Raw genomic sequence first — 18,877 nt, 5'->3', positions numbered from 1 at the left:
TTCTATTGGGGGATACCAGTTGAGTAAATTTTATTTAAAAATAATAAGAGTCTTTTTTTGAATCTTGTTCCTGCGTATTTATATAGTTCTGAACCTAGCTTATCTTCTCCAGGTGATTTTCCGTTTCTTGTTTCTTTCAGGCTGATTTCTAATTCTTCTTCAGTTATTTCCTTTTCATTTTCGTTAATTGTTTGCCAGTGGTCTTTTTTAAAATATTTGTCTGTCCACAGTTCTGTGTAGTAATTTAGAAATTCTTCTAATTTTAATTCAGTGTTTAATTTTATGTTTTCTTTGGTATCTGCATTTAGGTGTTTCAAAATCTTATATACATTGGGTCTTATTTTATATAAATCATGTTCTAAATTAGAAACAAATTTATTCCATGATTCTCTATGTCTTTTTCTTTTATATTCTATTTCATCTTCTAATCTTTTACTGCTTAAACATTTGTGATAGGCTTCTTTTTTCTTTTTAATTATTTCTTTGATTGTATCATCCCAGATCTTCAGTTTTTTCTTTTATTGAATTTTTTGGCCTTTCTAAGCTTTCATTTGCTGCTGCATTTAGTATCGTTTTTATATTAAGCCATTCTATTTCTATTTCTTCATTTAGTTTTATTTTGTCTAGATATTGGTTAATTCTTTGTTCATATAGCCATTGTACATTTGTGTCATTCAATAGTCTAGTTTTATAAGCAAATGTTTCAATTGTTTTTTCTGTTCTTGTTACTTGTAGCCATTTAGGTGGTAATCTTAATTTTATTTTAACAAGGAAGTGGTCACTGCTTATTTCATATCCTCTGTGAACTCTAACATCTAGTGAAAATTTTGATGTCTTTTCATTTAATATAAAGTAATCTAATATTGATTTCCATCCTCTTGCTGCCCAAGTATATTTATGTATGTCTTTATGTTTATAGAAGGAATTCATTATTTTTAGATTATTATAAACTACAAAGTCAATCAATTTTTTACCATTTCTGTTTAGAGTGTGTTCTCTATGTATTCCTATATTATTATTAATTTTCGTGTTTCCAATTCTTGCATTTAAGTCTCCTGCTAAAATTATGTAGTCATTTTTATTTATTTTATTATATATGTTTTGTAGCTGATTATAAAAATCAATATTATCCCGTTTTCTTCATTCTTCTGGGGGCATATAAACCAATTATTGTTAAATAGCCTCTATCTATTTTTATTCTAGCTTCCATTATTCTTTCATTCCATAATTTATAATGTTTTAACTGTTTTGAAAGGGAGTTATGAATCCAAATCACGACTCCTGCTTGTGCTCTTTGGTCTGTTGACTCCACTGTATATCACATTAAAAGTTTCAGTTCTCATAGTTCCTTTTAATTGCTTTTTTGTTTCAGTGATTACTGCTATTTTAAAATTTCTTTCATTTAGTAACTGGTCTAATTCTATTTCTTTATATGCTATTCCTCTTACATTCCACTTTGCTATGTGTATTATATTTTGTCGTTTCCATTTTCGTTTTCCCTTTTCCATTCCATGGTCGTTTCCCATAGATTCAATCCGATTATCTTTTTCTGTCAACTTACAAGTAGGATTATGTTCTCCATGTCAGGGGACTAGCCTGACGATGGAATAGTTCAGTGGTAGGGCTGCTACCTTAAGGCTTCTGAACTAGCCTTCTTCCGAATTTAAACCCATAGGAGGAATAGGGTATATTGAAGGGGAAAGAGTAGATTATAGAAGAAATGTAGTAAGGTTTATAGAGAGGGCATAATTGTAAGGCCAGAAATGAAAAGACCCCATGGCCCTCGGGTACTCTAATAGCATAAGGGTCATAAAGTAAGAAGAGTTGGCTGATAAGGCCTTATAGGAAAGATTAAAGTAAGTGGATCTTCCTCAAAGTAGAAGAAGGAGAGGATAGATCCAGCTAGGGGTCCATGGGAGTGCCGCTTCCCTTACAATCAAGATGATTGCCCCTTATGGCCCTGTTGGTCCACGAGTCCTTATTCAGTATATTCGGACCACCCCCACCATATATATATATATATATATATATATATATATATATATATATATATATATATATATATATATATATATATATATATATATATATATACACACCCACGGGCATGTACACACACACACACACATGGTGGGCTCCCCTATCCGCCACCCAGGGGACGCGCTCTCTAGGGGTTACAGGGTCCCCTGAGAGATTATTATAAATAAATAAATAAAATGTTTTAATTATCCTCCCCCATCTTCCCTAATTTGCACTCCCGAAGTCGATATCAATCCTTTACTAAAATGCTACACCTTTATGGTATTATACACTGGTGTATAATACCAATATTATACACTACTATTATACACTTTTTTTTATTTTGGTAAGCCTTCCTAGAACAGTTCATGTTGGCATAATTCTTTCATTTAAAACAAAAATTATACAAATTCCTTTCTTTTTCAGATTTTATAAATATTTAAGTATTTTTTTATATATCTGAAAGTTATGAAGAACAGCAAACAGTATTTCTGTACAGAGAATTTTTTTTCTTTCTTTTGTAGGAGTCGGTTACTGTTCTGTATTGGTATCATGGTATGTGTCGTTTTATTATAATGTAATCATTGGATGGACAGTGTACTATATGTTCATCTCTTTCTCTTCTGAATTGCCTTGGGTCTACTGTGACAACGACTGGAATACCGATCGCTGCTGGGAAAGCAACAGGCAGAATGCTAGCGACATTATCAATGGTTCCTTTTTTCGTGTAAACAAGACGTCGCCAGCGTTGGAATTTTTTGAGTAAGAAAAAATTAAAATAGTACATTATGGTCTAGTTATTTTAATTTATATAGGTATGTCAAAAGTAGGATGAGAATTTTATATGACTGGAAAAGGTTATTTTTTTTTTCAATCTTTATCTTTTCCAAAAGGATTGATAAAGACGTCTTTGAGTCTTGGTGGCTAAGCGAATGGACATTTTCAGATTCAAATGGTTAACTAACCCACTTTTAAATAGGTTAGTTACCATTTGGTCACTCAGTTAGCTTTTGAGCATCTTCAAAGGTGCTGCAGTTTGTTTTGAATGACAGGACGAAATTAATAGGTCAAAGTCTGATGAATAGAACTAATATACTACTAAAGTCAATAATGAAAGAGTAGAATAATACAAGTCATGGTGAAACAACTGCATGCGTTTTTCTGGAGAGGTTTTCTAGAGAGCTTCTGTTTTAATGGGAGAAAATACTCGAGTTTTCGGGAAGCAAACCGTCTTCTTATGGTGGAACAATAAACGAACCAGTGACTCACTTAAGTTCCTGTTCACTTATGAAAGCAAATTCAAAAAAAAAAACAAGCAAAACTCTTACTCCGTGAGTAAGAGTTTTGCTTGTTTCTGGTAAGTTGTGACGATATCTAAGTAATGCACGTTAAAATTTTGCATTTATATGAAAATTAAATCAAACTGGCTGGGAAAGAATTGCAAGTTAGGCTTACCACCATGTGCTGTTTCGTCTCTCTCCTTTTCCCATTCACTCTATTTGCTGTTCCATCTTCCTAATTACGTAAAGTTTCGCAGTGAGTATCAATACCGGTGTTTGACAGTCGATTATGAATTTTTTTATTAATATATTGGAGAAAGTAGATATAAAAATCCTCTACGTTCCTCTTTTTATAATTTACGCCAATAGATTATTTTTAGCCTAATTTTTAATCTCTTCGTATGCACATGAGATGTTATAATACGAATGGAATGAAATTTTATATTATTCTATGCTTTCTTATTATTGTTCCCCCCCCCCCATTTTTTTTCTCTTAATATGATAATATTTCTTTCAGATACTTCGTTTTATTCCCTATTGGGTATTTCATCTTCAATATGTTCTCTTAGTACTTAAATTCACTCATAGATTTTGTAATTAGAGACAAATCCTTATTTTTATTTCGATAGGTTAAACACGTTCTTTCGTTTACAATAATTTCAACACGTTGTTTTAAAATGTTTCTTTATGTTGTTGTACTATTAAAATGAATCAAGTGGTTCACGAGCTTTAGTTTGCTCTCAGGAAAAGACATCAGCCGAGCTATATGCAACCTATTATATATATATATATATATATATATATATATATATATATATATATATATATATATATATATATATATATATATATATATATATATATATATATATATATATATATATATATATAATAAGAGTTCAACAAAGAAAGGTCGTGCAGCATTCTCCATACAATCTAGGCATTCTCGACACGATCTCATTTGTTCCAGATAGCAGCAGCAACATGGAGATGGTCTCCACAGTACGATTGCGGGTTGCAGGAAACTGTGGTTTCTGGAATCATGATTCGTGTAATCAAGTAATACGTTATGACAACAATCCTTAGCGTTTACTCCGAATCACTGACTTCAACATATCACATAATATCAATATGTTAAGTGCACTGCATACTGTCTCGCACCTTTTATAATGTTTAAGAACTGGTTCTAGTGAATCCCAGAAAAACGGGGCCTCAGATTTCTCGCTGAAAAACTGTGATTTCAGCTTCTTCGATTCGTTCCATTCTGAACTCTTATGTTTGTTCCCTGGATTGTAATGATTTATTCTTGTTATCTTTAGTGACAACGCGCATGAGGAAGATCTCCCTTTCACGAAACTAGTTCAAAAGGCGATTAGTATGTTACTAGAACGTATCTTTTCATCTGTTGCGTGTGGATGCCTAGATGCTACTCTTGGTATGTACTAAGATCCTGTATCGTAATACCCGGAAAAATTAACGATGAACTTTGACATTCGGACAAATTTGTATTACGTACGCTATAGAGGCTCAATGGAAATGGGTAAGTTGAGTATCAACATGATGATGATGTACCATATCATTTTGTTAGAGATGTCATGAGATGGTTTAAGGATACAGGAGTGCAAAGGTGAGAATAACCAGCAGAGTCCTGATCAGAATCATTTCCAAACACAACCAGGTCATTGAGAATCCATCTTACATAAAATTTATGGAAGTTGAGAATTTATGCATAACACACGCACGGGCGCACACAAATATTTCAAAAAAAAAAAATGCAGACAGATGAATGTTCATAAACTTTGACACGCCATTTTATGGTTCTGATGTCAGTCTAATGAATAAGCTGCTTTCTTTTAAATATTGATAAGAAGTAATATAATAAATAATTTGGCCCATTCCTCGACCGATAAAGCAGTGAATTTCGGCAGTGTTTTTTGACCTATTTATCTATGCTAAAACGACACTCTAGCTGTCTCAAAGGTGGTACATATGATTCCGATAAGCACTTTTTGATGGTTAAGTCACCATAGTCCTTACAGGATAATATGGTGCATTATCATGTCGATATCCATACTGTTCATTTCCATAGAAATTCTGGATATGCAGCACAAAATTGTCCAGAATGCAATACAAGTTCAGGTGGTCCCCCCCCCCGAAGATAATGAAGCTCCCCACACCACAACATCTCTGCACTAGATGTAACAGATGAGATGCAGATGCATTTGAGTAATCAACGGACTCCTAGTAACTACCATACTCAAGTACTCAAGCTCATTTGAAGAGTGTATCGTGATTCATAACTTCTTACCATAGCCGACCATCTGCCGATTACTTATAAAAAGAACCAGAGAATCTCTGAGGTGATATTGACTTGCATGAAGCTGTTGTTTCTTGAAAACCTAGGCTATTGAGTTCAATACAAAAGCGACATTCACTCGACTAACCAGGCTGGAAGAATGAAACGAAGCAGGATATATATTCCTATAGTCACAAAGGGCCAATACTGCTTTATAAGACAAAGAAATATATCCGCTAACCTCATCTATATATTTGTGCATTTTCCATCTGTCAATGATATGTGGAGGACTGACGGATTTTGAAAGGTGTGTTATCATAGGATGCCATCAGTGGCTTACGTTTCATAACTTTCGTAAAAGAATACATTACTCAAAATCAACTTCAGACAATTTTAGAACGTATACGCGAGTGTTGAAAGTTTGGGAAATACTGGATTAGGAGAACAGGAAAATTTTAAGAGTCTACTGGGGTTAAGGTTAGTGGTTTGCGATTATACTTTTGGATATCTCAAAAAAATGTATACACACTTTGAATGATCATAAAGTTGGTATTTATTATAATACAGTTAACTTTCACATTATAAAGTACACTACATAAATGTACTTTTCATCCCTCAACGTCTGTATTCAAACTGATGACATGACCGTCCTGGATCAGGTACCGCTGATAACGTGCAGCAATGGAATTGCAATCATTTCATCTTGTAGCTGGGCGCATTATCTTTCGATTGCTGCTTTCAAGTCATCGACTGTTGCCAGTTTTGAAGTGCAAACTTTATCCTTGATAAATCTCCATAAGAAGAAGTCCATTGGCGTGAGGTCTGGTGAACGCGGGGGTATTCTACAGAACCTCTTCTTCCAATTCATCTGTTGGGTAGAGTCTCATCAAGATAGGCCCTCACATCTCAATGGTAGCATGAGGGTACCCCATCTTGTTGAAAACAAAAGTCCTCATCCCCAAAGTCTTCTTGAATATGTGGCATGACAGCTTCATGCAGCAAGTTCAAGTAATTGGCACCAGTTACAGTACCGTCGAAAAAGAATGGTCCAATTAATCCGTGTGCTGATTAGTCGCACCACACCGTCACTCCTGGAAAATTTACATGATGTTCCTCCATTACATGCGTATTCTCAGGTGCCCAGTAAGTGCAATTGTGCCGGTTAATCGGCCCATTTAATTTAAATGTGGCCTCATCACTCCACACAATTCGTCTTGGAAATCGTGCATCCTCTTCACATTTTTCCAAGTACCACTCACAAAACTGCATTCTGCTATCCGGATCATCTTCGTTGAGAGCGTGTACTCTTCTTGGAATGTAACTTTTCCAATGACTGCGCTTCAACATGTGATGGACACTTGATTTTGACACTCCTATCTCACGAGACGCTTGTCGCACAGATTTTCTTGAACTTTGACGATACATTTCAATCAACCTTTCTTCTGTTGCGGGCCTCGTAGCTGTTCGTGGTCTTCATGATCGTTGCTTATGGATATTTTGAACAGTTCCATATTCTTCAAATTTATCTCTAATTCGAGTGATAGTAAGTCTGAACTTTATATATATATATATTTATATAAATATATATATATAACAATATGTTATATATATATATATATATATATATATATATATATATATATATATATATATATATATATATATATATATATATATATATATATATATATATATATATATATATATATATATATATATATATATATATAACATATTGTAGTAGTAGTAACACAGAAATTCCAGGGAAGAAGCACATAAAGACCTGCACATAAGGCAGACATCAACCATGGCACAATTAATAGCACGATGATATTCTGATGTTAAGAGCATTGTGATTAATCCATAGAGTATTGGAAGTTGGTAAAGTGGAGTGACAAATCATATGCTACACCCTTTTCCGATCGGATAGGATGGTGTAAGAGATCCTGGAAACTCCTTGTGAGTCTTTATTCAAAACTGTAAAGTGTGGTGGTGGGATGTACTTCTGTTGGTATGGAATTGAGCCGTTGGTTATAGTGCCTGGAAGGATATACAACAATTTTGGAAAATAAAATGGCTCCTACATTGTAGCATTCTGAGAGAACACATCGCCTTCTTTCAAACGAAAATATACCATGTCATACTGTACATACTATTGCGGCAGGTTTGAGCAAAACGATGTTGAGAAGCCTGGCCAGCTGACATAGTGTCCCTATCTCAATCCAAAAAGAACATCATTGGGATGAAATGGAAAGCCGGTCCTGAATAGACCAGTGTGTTCGACAATGGTTCATTGACTGGAGCTCATGATGAAAGTAGAATGGTCTGTCTAATTCATAGGGTAGAAAGGTATAAAGTTTAAAGAAAGTTAAAAAAAACGAACCCACACTACTAAGATGTGTGCGAATTACGTTTTTCTGAAATGCAGTGCTTATTGGTAAGCAAAATGTTACCCACAGCTAGAGATAAATCAGAACAGAAGATCAGTTTATGTACTTTAAGCAAAAAAAAGATGCTACAATGGAATGTTTGCTGCAACAACAAAGATTCCATAAGACAAGCTATAACCGATCATAATCTAAACCGATCATAATCTGATGTCACTTAGATATCCTGACATCCAAGATCATGCTGTATTACCACCTGCAATGATGCAATTATATCGCGAAGGATCGAATCTATTTTCAAACCCTATTGAAACGTACAAGACAAGTCGGGGGTGTATAAGAACTTGATTTGAAGAAAGTAATAACATCGATAGAATGACTTGCTACCCACCCTCATCTAAACCCAATGTCAATAATGAGTTAAACATTTTGGATTTTGGATTCAAGATTAAAACGGAATAACTGATTTAAATTATATTACATTTTAATAGTTTATGAGGTTCTTGTCATCGTAAAAATTATATAGCACACTTTATGATATTGGGCATCAAAGTTTGGTACTGTAGGAGATAAGTTTTAACTGTTTATCCTAAAGCGAACCCGACAACAAATACAAAGTTCAAATACAAAGACTATGTACTACTTAATAAATAAAATTGCAACGAGTGTTGCAGTTTTATTTATGGTTCGAATTCCGGAATGTCTGGAACGCAAAGCGCTTTTATTAGTTTTTCAACTGAAATTGAGTTAGCCGTTCTCACATAGACCCGTATGTCTATCCCCTGTCTTCCTCATTTGTGAGACAGACATGATAGTTATGTTTTTTTCTTTCATGCGAGATAGACAGACCAGCCAAAGAATACACGCAAATGATAGACGCAGCAAACTTGTGCAGATATGATTAACTGCTCTTCCATAGCTTTAATTAAATGTCTATGAAGCCAAGTTATTCAGCAGTGACAGGCAATATTAAATACATTTTGAAATAAAACTGAATCTCTTGGTTCATGCAATATTCTCACTGCTAATTAATAGAAATATACGTTATCATTTTTCTGTATGGAGTCCATTAAAATGCCACACTTAATAAAATGACGGGTCCTGTTTATTGTTACTCGAGACTGGAGCAAAGTAAATCCCCAAAGGTTTTTTTACTGACGAAAATGTAATTATTTAAAAAAACTACTAAGCAGGCTTTCTATTATGTATTAGCACACTGTTTCGTCAGCATCGATATGACTAACTCTTATCAAATTCTAAGTGGATATTCAATGAACTTATAAGCGCGTTACGTACCCCAAACACTTAAAGTATATACGCATTTCAAGCCAGCTTCGATAATCTGATACACGACGTCATTCAAAGACAGTGTTACAGGAATTTGCGGTTTGTCTGATTTAACTTAGAGTGAACACTGGAAGTGTTCACTCTAAACGAAGAGGTTTAGAATGAACACTGGAAGTTGTTCGCGCATTCAATATTGGTTTTACCGGAGTATTTTATTAGTAAAATTATTCAAGATGGTATTAATAAATCCTCGCTAGACTGATGGAATTTAATGAAATCTGAGATTTCGGATATCTTTTAAAATTTGTCGAAAACGGTTAGTTTTAATTGGACCATTTATAGTGACAAAATTATATGTCTAGAATATCTAGAACTAAAAAAAGGGCTAACGTGTAGCCGTGTCGGTTTTCTCGACAGAATTTTTGGAATAATATCATGGAAATCATGATAGGTTTGACAAAAACAACTGACATGAAGGAAAGTTCTTGATGCTGGTGTTTAAATTGTTTGATTAAAAAGATTTTTACTTTTCGCTGTGATTCGTTTTTATCAGAAAATCTACTTTAAATTATAGCAAATTTTTAATGTAACTGACTATTTTAATGGGCAAAGGTAGGTGAAACAAAATAAATAAATCCACTAACGCCTTTTTATTCTCTATATGGAGTAGGCGAGGCCGCTTTGCCCCTATCTAACTTGCGGAGACTGAGAAGGGGAAGTTCAATCTCCACTGGCCCAAGTCTGTCAGAAATTATAAACGGTTCCCGCGAAGAGAGGAAGACAAATGTTGCCATCTCGTGCTCTAATTCTAGCACAGTATATTGTTTGAAATAGTGTGTTCTACGGTTGATTTTATTTACAAAGATGTAACTGTTTAACTGTTGTGATAATGAAATGTATTCCCTTTATGTGTCATCTCCTATCCAAGAGGTTGGCTACCATGATGTAACTCATGGTAGACTACTGGTGTAACGACATGTGGTTACGGGCCGGTTTACCTATTCTCGAGGACGAAAAGCCAGAATTTCTGGGTGAAAAAACCCTACCTCCGTATGAGATCGGCTAACTCACCTTTAGTCGAAAAAGACCAGGTGAAGGTTCCTCGCATCAAGGATGGGAATCAAACGCAGGCCTTTCCGACTAAAAAGCTTCGTTTATACCGACTGAGCTACGGAGGCTCTACGAAATGTATTACTATACAGAAATTTGATTAGGAAACTCACCTTTTTATCATAAGTTTATACGTTGTCTTATTAACTCAAGCGAGTCTCCGTAGCTCAGTCGGTATAGACGAGGCCTTTGGGTCGGAAAGACCGAGGTTCGATTCCCGTCAATAATGTGAGGAACCTTTATCTGGTCTCTTTCAACTAAAGGTGAGTTAGCCGGTCTCATACGAAGGTATAGGGTTTTTCACTCGGAAACTGGTTTTTCGTTCCTCAGAACAGGCAAATGAACACATGCATCTACAGACATAGGACACTCTTGGAATAAGGATTGACCGACCTATTCTGTGAGATTTTCGATTTCAAATGCCTGCACAGTGAAGTGTGGATCTACGCGTGAGCGTAAATCAGAAAACATTAACTCAAGATAGATAAAACTTTGTTTTCCTAATTCTGGACAAAAAGTGATGCGACTGAAATCAAAATTGAAAGGACTCGATTTTAACAGATTTTCACTTTTAATGTTAATCGAGGTCGAAAATACCCAAATTTATTGAATTTCATATACAGATAGCCGGTGTAGGATGATTGATTAATATTAGTTCCAAACATTTGCCAAATTCTGGAAATAAAAATACTTTGATACCATGAATAATATAGATATTATCGTCTTGTTGTTCATCATAAATCACAAGTTTAGTAAATTCCATCTCGCCACAATGGACTTATTGCAATACATAATTTTGATTTAAATCTTACGATCGAAGCAAGAATTGAAACAAATCGACATATTTTTTGTAAAGATTCCAAATATCAAATTTGAGATTTGAATAAAATCTGTTCCGGCAAGAGTTTTGAGATAACTTACAAATCTTATGAGATGATAAAATCAAAACGAATCTTATAGGTGCTTAGGCATTTTGTGAAAGCCACCTAAAAGATCAATTCGGCGCTATTTGATGAAAATAAATTAGTTGGCCAAAAAAAGCGATGGACAGACTGCATGCATTGATGACTGCCTGCACCTCTGTTGCGTCTCCAATCGTATTGGAGACACAAAAAGCTGAAACTTAAAGCAAAAAGTCACATTTCTTTTCTTTAAAATAAAATAAAACGAGGTAAAATAACAGAATTGGTACTTTATTATAGTTCATGCATTTGTATTCCATTCTGTTTATTTTATTTATTTATTTTTGCTGTTGTAGTTTGTTTAAGGTCCAAATAAGAAGAAGGGGGGGGGACTGAGAGGTCTGATACACACTAGAACAAAAATGATATTAAAGCAACTGACATAACCACAAGAAAGAAAGAACATATCCTAGTATTCTTTAATCCCCCCCCCACCATATTTCATCAAATTGTAATATATATTTTTTTTATATTAGGATATATTAGAAGACAAGTCAGAGATTTTGAAGAAATTCGAAGACAGAGGTGCGAGCAGTCATCAATTTTTTTGTGCGGCAAGAAAAGTCAGCAACTGAAATTCACCACACTTTGTGTTAGACTTTAGGGGACTGTTCCCCCAGCATGTCCAACAGTTGGCAGATGGGTGGCCAAGATGAAAACTGGGCATCCAGAGACAACATATGCCCCCAGGGCAGGAAGACTTTCCACAGCGATCACACCTGAAAGCATCGATGCGGTGCATACCATGATCCTTGATGATAGACAAATACCAGCTAAAACACTGCAAAGACTCTAGAAATATCCAGACGACGAGTTGGGGTTATTATCCAACAAAATCTGGACATGCAGAAGCTCTCAGCGAAGTGGGTCCCCAAATGATCCAAAAGAGAGAACGTGTACTCATCTCAAGGGATTTTTGGTTATTTTGTGAAATCAGGTGCAAATTATTCGGCTCGTATTGTGACAGTTGATGAAACATGGCTTCATCACTATGACTCAGAGACCAAACAACATTCAATGGAGTGTAGACACAAAAGTTCTCCACGGACAAAGAAGTTCCGAACCCAAAAGTCAACAGGAAAGATTATTGCATTGTCTTTTCGGATATGGACAGTGTAATCCTTACCAAGTACCTCAAAAACGTGAGATTGTTATAGCAGCAGTTTATTCAACAGCTCTGAAGGAATAGAAGGAGGTACCGAAGGAAACACGCTGTGAGGAAAAAACTGAGCAGAGGTGTGTTGCTTTTGCAGGACAATGCACCTACTCACACTGCTCATGAAATCCAACAAACAATACACAACTTGGGCTTTCAATGTTTGCTTCAACCCACCCTATTTGAGAGACCTAGCGCCATCTGACTATTTCCTATTGCCAAATTTAAATAAACACATGAAAGGAACAAAATTTACCACAGATGATAAAGTCATATCTGCAGCTGAGAACTGGTTTGTGCAGCAAGGGAAATAATTTTTTCTCAAAGGATTGCAAATGATGCAGCACCGTAGTAACAAGTGTATAACACTTCGTGAGGAATATATAGGATAATGTGTAAGTTACATGGTTCTACCTCAATTCCTTCATGGTGATTATCGCAACTTTTCAGCACACCCTCATATACGAGTAAGTTAGCGCTTTTTTCTGTTTATTATACATTCCTTAAGTATGCCGCATTTTACATTTCCGTGTCGACACCGAGTTAAAAAAATTAAAATACTATTTTTTATACTTTTCGAAAATGTGAATTTTTGAATTGCATGTTTGGACAGAATCTTTCGTACCCACGTTTGCTGAAATTTACATGCGTTTCAAAATCATTTTAAGTCATTCTTCACACAAATTTGAATGAACAGAAGTGGCATCAGAAAGAAAAGGATATTGATGATCCAATCGGGTATTTCAAGCTCATCAAAGTCTTTGAATCTGATCATCAAGTCTTCTTTCAGGGTCAGGAAATGGTAACAATGCAATCCAAATCTGTATCTAATATTAAATATTAAATCATCACCTATTATTCATAGACTTAGGAATTGCAGAAAATCTCGTCTTGCAATACTCTGCTTCTCTCTCTCTCTCTCTCTCTCTCTCTCTCTTTATGTTCACTGGGCATCTACAGATGCCGTATGGTCGCTCCGAAACTCGATGATGTTCCACACCAGGCCTCGCCATGTAGTCCTGTTGTTTGCTTTTCTTGCAGCCTCAACTCTCTGAAGATCAGTTCCTCAACACATGCCATCCATCCATCTCATTGATGGTCTACCCCTGCCTCTTTTTCCAGGAACTTTACCTTCTATTACTGTTCTGAGAAGTCCTCCTTCCATCCTTTCTATGTGTCCAAAATATTTTAACTTTCTTCTGTTAATATCCTTAAGGAACCTTAAAGTTATACTAATCTTTTCTAACACCCATTCATTTGTATGCCTTTCAGTGTATGATATCCTTAATAGCCTTCTGTAACACCATATCTCAAAAGCAGATATCCGTTTCTTATCTGACTTCTTAGGTTCCAAGTGTCGCATCCATAAGTCGCTGTTGGAAAAACAACTGCATCTAAAATCCTCAACTTTGTTCCCATGGAGATAGATCCATGATTCCAGATTTTAGACAGGTCTCTGACTGTTGTTTTAGCCATTCCTAACCTTTTTCTGACATGTTCTGAACAGCAATTCTTCACATTAATAATGGATCCCAGGTACTCAAATTTGCTGACTTCCGCAATTCTTTCTCCATTAAGATACACTTGTTTCTTACATACACAAGTAAACATCCTTGTCTAACTCCTTTTCCAACTTGAAGCTAGTCAGTTAATCTAACACCTGTTCTTACTGTGGCTTCTTGCTCCTTATACAAGTTGGCTATCAACCTGATAGTGTGTTGAGGAAAACCCATTCTTTCCATTACTTCCCACAGTTTCACATGCTCAACACAGTCAAAAGCTTTAGAGTAGTCTAAGAAACACATTACCAGAGGGAGTCTGAATTCTTTATATTTTTCTATGATCTGTCTAAGGCAAAGGATCTGATCTCTGGTGCCCCTACCTTTCCTAAAACCTGCTTGTTCCTCGGGCATCTCTGCCTCAACTTTGGCCTCAATCCTATTTAGCATGATCTTTAATAAAATTTTGCTTGCATAAGATATCAAACTAATAATTCTATGATTCTTGCATGCCTTCATATCACCTTTCTTGTGTAGTGGTATGAAAACTGACTTCTTCCAGTCTCTAGGCCATGATCCTGTCTCCCATATCCTTGTAATCAATCTATGAAACAGTCTTATCCCTCCATCCCATGTGGCCTTAAATAACTCTGATGGGATTTCATCTGCACCTGGGGCCTTATTGCTGTTGAGCTGCTTAACTGCTCTTTCAACTTCATGCCCAAGTGGAGGAGGTTCCAAATTAAAATTTTCTTGTTGGGAGGACTCCATATTTTCTTTATCCACTCTGCTGTATAATTCTTCACAGTATTCTTTCCATCTGTTTTTGATTTCCAACTCTTCTGTTAGTAATGATCCATTCCTGTCTTTGATGACATTCAATTTAGGCTTAAACTTGTGCTTTAAGTCACGAACTAAATAAAACATCCTTTTATAATTATGCCTTCTCATCTGGAACTCTATTTCTTCACATTTATTAGTATAGAACTTTTCCTTGTCCTTCTTGATGGCTCTTCAGATTTCTCTATGTAATCTCTCTTGTATTCTTCGGTCCCTGTGTCTCTTTGTTTTTCCAACCGCCTTCTTTTGATTAGTTCCCATGTTGAATCTGATATCCATGGGTCTCTTGGTTTTCTTATTGGGCCGAAATACGTCTTCGCTGTATCCTATATTATCATCTTGACTCCTTCCCAAAGCATTTCTGGTGAGATTTCCTCATTGGTCTCCAAATAATCATCCAGCCGAGTTGATGTTTCTTCTGTGAATCCACTAGGAATTACGCTAACATCCAATCTAGTGGAATGTGCCAAACCTGGAAGTTTTCAGAGTCTTAGTCTTACTTTGGCTCTCACCAGCTGATGGTCTGTACCACAATCTGCTCCAGGACAAGTATGCACATCAGAGATGCTTGTCTTCCACCGCTGGAAGCCTAGAGCCAGGATATAATCAATCTGGTGCCTTGACCTATCAATGTTAGATGTCCAAGTATAGGTCCGTCGTGGATGTTTCTGGAAGCAGGTATTGGTAATAACTAATCTGTTAGCACGGGCAAATTCCAACAGTCTTTCACCGTGGGTGTTACGTTCACCCAGACCAAACATGCCACACTCCGGCCTGACTCTCATACTCTTTCCCACTTTTGCATTTAAGTCTCCTAAGATGTACAGTATGTCTCTCCTTGGTAGGCAGTCCAAAACAGTTTGTAAGTTTTCATAAAATTCCTCTCTCTTCTTCTTCTTCAGTGCACCCCACACGGATAAGGTGCATAAACTACCACAATTGAAGGCTTATCCGTGTGGGGTGCATAAACTACCACAATTGATACATTGGTAGGCTGAGCCTTAAGTCTAATGGAGATTATCCTATCATTAATGGGGTTATAACCAAGAAGGCTTCTTGCCTGAGCTGTCTTCAGTATCACAGCTACCCCATGATGTTTTGAGTCACCACCTGAGTAAATAACTAGCTTACCATCCTGTCTTTTGAAGTGACCTTCTCCATTCCATCTGGTCTCTGTAATTCCCAAGATGTCAATTTTATACCTATCCATCTCTTTACAGACAATCTCAAGTGTACCCATCTGTAAACCCCGGACATTCCATGTGCCAATTACAGTCTCCATCAAAAGTCAGTGATACTGTGAATGAGCAAGACAGAATGTATAAGATTAATATTAGAAAGGAATACTCTGTTTGTAGAATGTTAATTTGCTGATAAAAGCATTTATAATTCCCTTTCGTTTAATAAGATTCATGTTGCTTCCCTGCAATTTGATGTTAAACCTCATTTAATTTGATGAAAATATCAGCGAGATATGTGATGTCAAACCTTTTCCATTTTTAGAATATTACATATGTTCCCATCACGTGAATTATGAAATTCCAAAACAGTATCGTAGCGATCATTAAAGCGTCGCAGACAGTTCCCATTTGAGCCATGCCATCTAACTTCAGTGTGAAGCAAAAGACGCCCAAATTCTTCATTTTCATAGCAAAGGTCCCGAATACGGGTATTCAGTGACTGGGCTTTTATTTTATTCACTGCTTTAATAACATCATCCAAAGTCTTCTGTAGTCCACCGCTAAGATGTTTTGCAGCTAATTGCTGTCTATGAAGAATGCAGTGAGTTATAAAGATTTTGAAACTGCTTCTTTTAAATGTGCTACAAATCCACGGTGATGACCAATCATAGCTGGTGCTCCATCAGTTGCTTGTGTAACTGATGGAGCATCAGCTAATATTTGTGAGAGGAATGTTTTTAGCATTAAAAAAAGTCTTTAACAACCTTAAAAGTCGTAGAACTTTTTGTATCAATTTTCAGTTCTTCAGCAAATAGAACCACTTCAATAATTTCTTCATTAGTATTTATACAACACACGTAGGCCATTAACAAATCTTCATTGTCACATACAGTTGTCTCAACGAGTTGCAAAGAAAGTTCTATGGTTTTAAATCATAAAAAAGTTTTTTTTTAATGTCCTTTGCCATTTTGTCAATTCTTTTGATACTGAACTATTGCTGAGAGAAACTAACGACGCCATATTACTTTTACCTGGGCCAATCATCGTATCTAAAACTTCATTTATAGCCGGTAAGATGAGTTTCGCCAGTGGTATGTGCCTTTCCACAGTTGGCAATTAATTTTGAAAGTTTGTAAGATACAAGTCCCTTCTCTTGTTGGTTACTTTGTATTGCAACCAACCCTTTAACTTCAGGACGATTTTTAAATTTAGTGTTTGATTCGCGAAAGTATTTCACACCCTTTTTTGCTTTATTTGGATGCTTTGTTCTTAAATGCGCAATCATTCTTGAAGGCTTCATTCCTTCGTTTGAGAAAGTTTTTTCCCATATTAAACACATTGGTAACTGTTCATTATTTACAGACGGAACATCTCCATACTTTAAATATTCACTTGAATATTGACGACACTTTCTTTTTTCACTCATTTTAATGGGCTGCAGTGCTACACAATATTAACGAAGTGTACCACACTATACCACGGGCTAGATGCAAACTGCAAACCAGAGTTGTCAGAGAGGCGTTACGAAAAGTAGCAGATAAAGCTTATAAAAGGTAACGGATTATGTTAAAAATAGTTATTTTCCTATCAATTAATTATTCCCAAATTAAATATTAATTATTTAATTTGGGAAATTAAATAATTGATTTCCCAAATTAATTATTTTCAATGTAGAAAATTCAGACCTAAAAAGTAGCTTAATTACTTAACTTTCAATGTAAAAATTCTAAAAAAAAGTAGCGAATAAATTTAAGCAGGATTACCAGACATACAATATTCTGGACAGTGTTGTCAAATATACAGTATAAATATAGATGCTAGATTAAATACGGAATTTTTTGCTTTCATTATATTAGTAGTATTATAACGCTTATCTCCCCCTTCAGCGCTCATAGTGTTCCTGGGGGGAGGCGCTACCGCCCAGGTTAAGAACCACTGCTCTAGTTCATTCCACAGATGTCCAATACTGTGGAGGTAAGTCAACTGTGGTGACGTTCATGTCCACAAATCACGCAGTTACAGCAGCAGCCTTGTGGTACAATGCACTGTCTTTCTGAAAGAGACAATAGTCCGTTCCGTAGAAACGCCACAAAGTAAGAAGCATTGCATTATCCAAAATGTTCAGATATCTCTCGAAATTCAGTTTTCATCGCGCCACAAACAGAGGTCCGAGGCCAAACCAGGAAAAGCAGGACCATGCCATAACATCTCCACCTCCGAATTTCATAGTTGGGTTAAAGCACTCTGGTACGAGACTTTCACTGGGCATCCAATACACCCATCGATCTGGTTGGTAGAGAATGTAGAGTGATTCGTCGCTCCATAATATAGCTTTCCAAGTTCTCACTGTACAAGCACTTTGCACCTCTGAAGATGTGCATGTTGGTTAGGGTAATGCGGGCTTACATATTGCGGCCCTATCATGGAAACCTATGTTGTGAACCTCAGTTCTGAATGATAAGTGCCGGGAACTCCACGTTCAACGTGTCGGCCGACGAATGGTAGTTTTTATATATTATCCTTCGTAGCACAATACGGTCAAGTTCGGTGATTGTGGTGAGTCGTCCACTGCGGGTTTCACTTGCGGTTGACTCATTGCACCTCTATCTCAGTATGCTATTACTGATAGTTGACTTCGATTAGCCCAGTTTTCCAACAATTTGCGGAACAGATAAGCCTGCAACATAGAACTATCAGAAGGCCTCTTTCAAACTCTATCAGTTCCCTTCTGCCATTTCACTCGGACACAGTTGCACTGGCCTGGGAACATCACATTTCTTCCAATTTATACCGAATACAAACACATGATTCGTTACATGGAGCGATGCACCTTGCTCGTGGTGGTGTCCGTTAACTTCTT

The 18,877-nt window shown here is 36.1% G+C and overlaps 1 protein-coding gene across 1 annotated transcript in view; it reads left to right on the top strand.

The window, feature by feature from the left end:
• Positions 1-18,877, top strand: part of LOC150096869 (sodium-dependent noradrenaline transporter-like) — a 190,141-nt gene that overhangs the window by 26,643 nt on the left and 144,621 nt on the right. Inside the window, exon 4 of the mRNA XM_090408749.1 lies at positions 2,544-2,781. Within this exon, the coding sequence (XP_090264875.1) occupies positions 2,544-2,781 (238 nt within the window). The remainder of the gene's footprint in view (positions 1-2,543; positions 2,782-18,877) is intronic.

Source organism: Typopeltis vanoorti, chromosome 18 (assembly GCF_054136105.1).
Source record: "Typopeltis vanoorti isolate ZY-2024b chromosome 18, IOZ_Tvanoo_1.0, whole genome shotgun sequence".
NCBI classification, from domain to species: Eukaryota; Metazoa; Arthropoda; class Arachnida; order Uropygi; family Thelyphonidae; genus Typopeltis; species Typopeltis vanoorti.
Note: the sequence above shows the minus strand (reverse complement) of the source record. Positions and strands in the feature narration are given on the sequence as shown.